The sequence below is a fragment of the Fringilla coelebs genome, assembly GCF_963513975.1.
Source record: "Fringilla coelebs genome assembly, chromosome: 1".
Taxonomy (NCBI): domain Eukaryota; kingdom Metazoa; phylum Chordata; class Aves; order Passeriformes; family Fringillidae; genus Fringilla; species Fringilla coelebs.
In genome coordinates, this window is record NC_140028.1 from 82,903,114 (window position 1) to 82,906,653 (window position 3,540).

Below are 3,540 nucleotides of genomic sequence, written 5' to 3' on the forward strand. Positions count from 1 at the left end.
GTGTGTAAAGAAGAGCCCGTACCGTATACTTCACAGTATAACCAACTACATGAGGTCTTTAATCTTGTAACGCAATAAAAAAAGATCACTGTGGAGTTGCAGTCCCTTTGATAAATGGTTGAGGTGACACATGCAGTCCTCCTCAGTGCCACCGCCGCCAGACACGGGATGTGATTTTCTCCGCAGGCTGCCGACGGGCCTGATGCCACCCCTCCAGGGGCCGCAGCCAGGTGGGCACCACTGCCCGGGCGCACAGCGTCCTGGAGTCACTGGGGAAAGCTGCACGGAATTGTCTCGCTCAATACCACACCACCGACCCGACCCAACCTGACCCCGGGGGAGCACAGCCCCCCGCGCCTCAGCCGCAGGAGATCACCGTGAAGCGCTTGGAAATGCACGACATGTTGTGGAGGACGATGCCCAGGAGGAAGACCAGGACGCAGGCCACCAGGATCACAGTGCACACCCCCGACCAGGTGGAGCTTTTCACGGCGCCTCTCCGGTCCGGCTCCTCCGCTCCCGCCTCGGCGGGAAGGCCGCCCTGCAGCGGCTGCTGCTCCGCGGGGATCGTCACCACCGTCAGGGACTTCTGCTGGCTGCCGGGCAGGAGCCGGCAGCCAATGTCTCCCGGCAGCAGCGCCCGCTCCTTGGAGAGAGGCAAGGGCAGCATGTAGCACCCGTTGCTGGGGAGTTTGATGAAGACAGGGGTGTGCTCCGAGGTGTGGGGGATGGCGATGACGGCGATCACCTCGGGGTCGTCGGGCAGCTGTGACACAGAGTACCCCGGAGGCAGCTTGGTGATCCCACGGCACCAGGGGCAGCGCAGGTCCTTCTGGCTGGTCCTCATCTGCTGCAGGCACACGGAGCAGCAGGTGTGCTTGCAGTCCAGCAGCTTGGGCCGCCGGCGGGGGCTGTAGTAGTTGAAGCAAATCTGGCACTCCAGCAGAGAGTCCTGGGATAAGGTCTCCATGGTGGCCGGTGCAGGGAAGGACAGCAGGCCTTGTGGTGAGCTCTGAAACCCTGTAGGCAAGGGGTAGCAGCCTTCCCACCACTTCTCCTCAGGACAGCACTTGCCTTCCCAACGCTGCTGTCCTCAGGGCAGCACTGGGCAGCAGCTATGGAGAGCACAGGAAAACCTCCGGCCTGAAACTTTCAGCACCTGAGACAAACAGAAGAACGTGAAAGAACAGGTTATTCACAGGAGCCGGTGGGAGCAGAAGAGTCCAGCCAAAGGAGAATGAAAACTAGCACTGACTCTGTTATCAGGTAGGATAAACAAATTTGTCGTCCTTCACTAGAAAGCATCTTCCCACCACCCTCACCAAACAGCCCAATGGCAAAACTTCCAGTCAGTCATCAGCACTATCACTAGGTCGCTTAATAGTTTTTTCCTCCTTATTTTCCCAGCAATCAAACCCCAATCAACCCATCAGTCCAGCACTCACAGTTATATTTATGCACATAACAGAAGCGGCTGTATAGTTCACTAGCCAGGTCCCATAGCAACAACCTCCTGTCATACTTTCAGCACTTTTCAGCCCTTCCTACACCAAAACAATTGTTCTCATTTAATCCTTTAAATCCCTGAGGATTTTTAGCTATTTGGCAGCTACACTGGCAGCTAAGGCTGCATGAAAGGTGGGGGAAAGAAAAAGTATGTTTAAATGGAAGCATTTCCACAGACTCCTGAACTTGTGCTTGTGCACGAATTAGCAACCAAGCAACTATACTGCAACACCTACATTTGCACATAATGAAAAGGAATGGTATCATTTTCAGTCAAATTAACTGTTTGCTCAGTTACACAAGCAGCTTGTTGAACATGGCCCTCTGAAACATAAACCTTCTCACTAATGAAAACCTCACCCTAGGCAAAAGGCTCCGCTTAGACCCAGGACCACTGAACACCACAAAGAAAAGAAATAAAACAAAATAATAACAGAAAGAAAGCTAATGCATTGAATTAAAAGCAAATTGTCACTGATCTTGTTCTAAATCCTTATAAAGGGATTTCTTTTACAATTCCTATTTTCCCATTTATTACTTACATCTTTGCCAAGAAGAAGGCATCTGTGTTTACCTGCAGCGCGTAGTTCAGCTCTGTTTGATTTTGGTCACTCCAAAGCAATTAATAAAAAGGAATAACAGTTTTACAACATTTTCCACTTACTTCCTTCCTGTGTTTGAAGAAGTATCAGCCTGAATTTCCTTCCAGAGAATAAAGAAAACTCAAAATATCTGCAGGGTGACCTTTGATCTTCTCTTATTGCAATGTTATTTCCAAACTAGAGTTAACACCCAAGGACCACAGCTTTCAGAGAACTTCTTCCTTTCTATACAATAACTTCTTGCTCTCCTCTCTAGATTATAGCAACGAGGTTGCAACATACTAATCAATGGGTGATATCAGAAAAACAAATACTGTCGTTTAAGAAGGGAAGGCAGGCATAGACATGGGATTTGCAACCCAGGACAGCACTCTGGACCTCACTGGCCTGTACCCTGCTTCTGGCGGTTACCAGTATTTGAGTAGGGAAAACAAAATTCACGTCATCTCTTCAGATGCTGATGACTGGTCTCACTGACATTACCAGAACTGGCCCTGCTTGCAGATTTTGTAACAGCAGTGGATTTTGGCTCACAAGATGCTTCAACAAACACGCAGTGATAATCCTGACTTGGGAGGGAGCGGGGGACAGTTAGAAGGCAGGAGCTCCGGAAACACAAAAAATGGTTGCAGGGGCAACTGGCACACACTGTCCACCAGCACTTTTGGGATGCTTTATCTTAATGAGGCACAGAGGCCACTGCTGAGAGACCCCCACCATCATGAAGCCCACAGGACACCTGCTCCACACCAGTGCCATGCTACACAAAGGCATCAAAAGATACTCTGTGTGCTGGGGAGCTAAACACTGCTGCAGAGGGGGCTACACATCTGTGTGCAGGCCACACCAAGAGAAAGTGGAAGAAAATGAGGAGAGGTTTTATCTTCCTTATTTCCTTATCCATTACTATCTCCATATCCCTGTGGTACAGGCACACACAAAGGAAGACTATCAAGAAAGGAGCTGACATGATAACAGACTAGCATACAGCTGAAAGAGAAAAATGAAAGAGAGATATCCGTGATGCTGGGCAATTTCTGGATGAAAAAAAAAATATTAAGAGACAACAGCCAGAATAGAAATTAGTTACAGAAACTCAGAAAAGAATCACTGAAGCCACCAGATCCAGTATTCAGCCACAAGCAACCCAGCAGACTTGCATTTTCCACAGAAGTATCCATACAAAATCTGCAGTTACAGACCATCCAAGCCAAAGTTGAGCTCAGACAGTACAAGACACAAATCTTACCTGATTTATCTGCCAATCTATCAAAAAAGCCTCACGTATACCAACACTCCAGTATTATTACAAGAAAAAAATCCCAGTGCCTAGAAATTCAGATATTAAGGCTTATCATAAAATCATAGAAGAGACTCAAAGATCATCTGGTTCCAACACCCCTGCTGTGGGCAAGGACACCTTCCACTAGAC

At 48.7% G+C, this 3,540-nt stretch overlaps 1 protein-coding gene across 1 annotated transcript; it reads right to left on the minus strand.

Annotated features, from left to right (window-relative positions):
- Positions 1 to 358: 358 nt before the first annotated feature.
- On the minus strand, positions 359 to 1,042 carry RNF152 (ring finger protein 152; the record flags this gene model as incomplete). The annotated part of the gene is made up of 1 exon (XM_084226945.1): positions 359 to 1,042. Exon 1 carries the CDS (start codon positions 968 to 970, stop codon positions 359 to 361), a length of 612 nt encoding a protein of 203 aa, XP_084083071.1. The 5' UTR covers positions 971 to 1,042.
- Between the last annotated feature and the right edge of the window lie 2,498 nt (positions 1,043 to 3,540).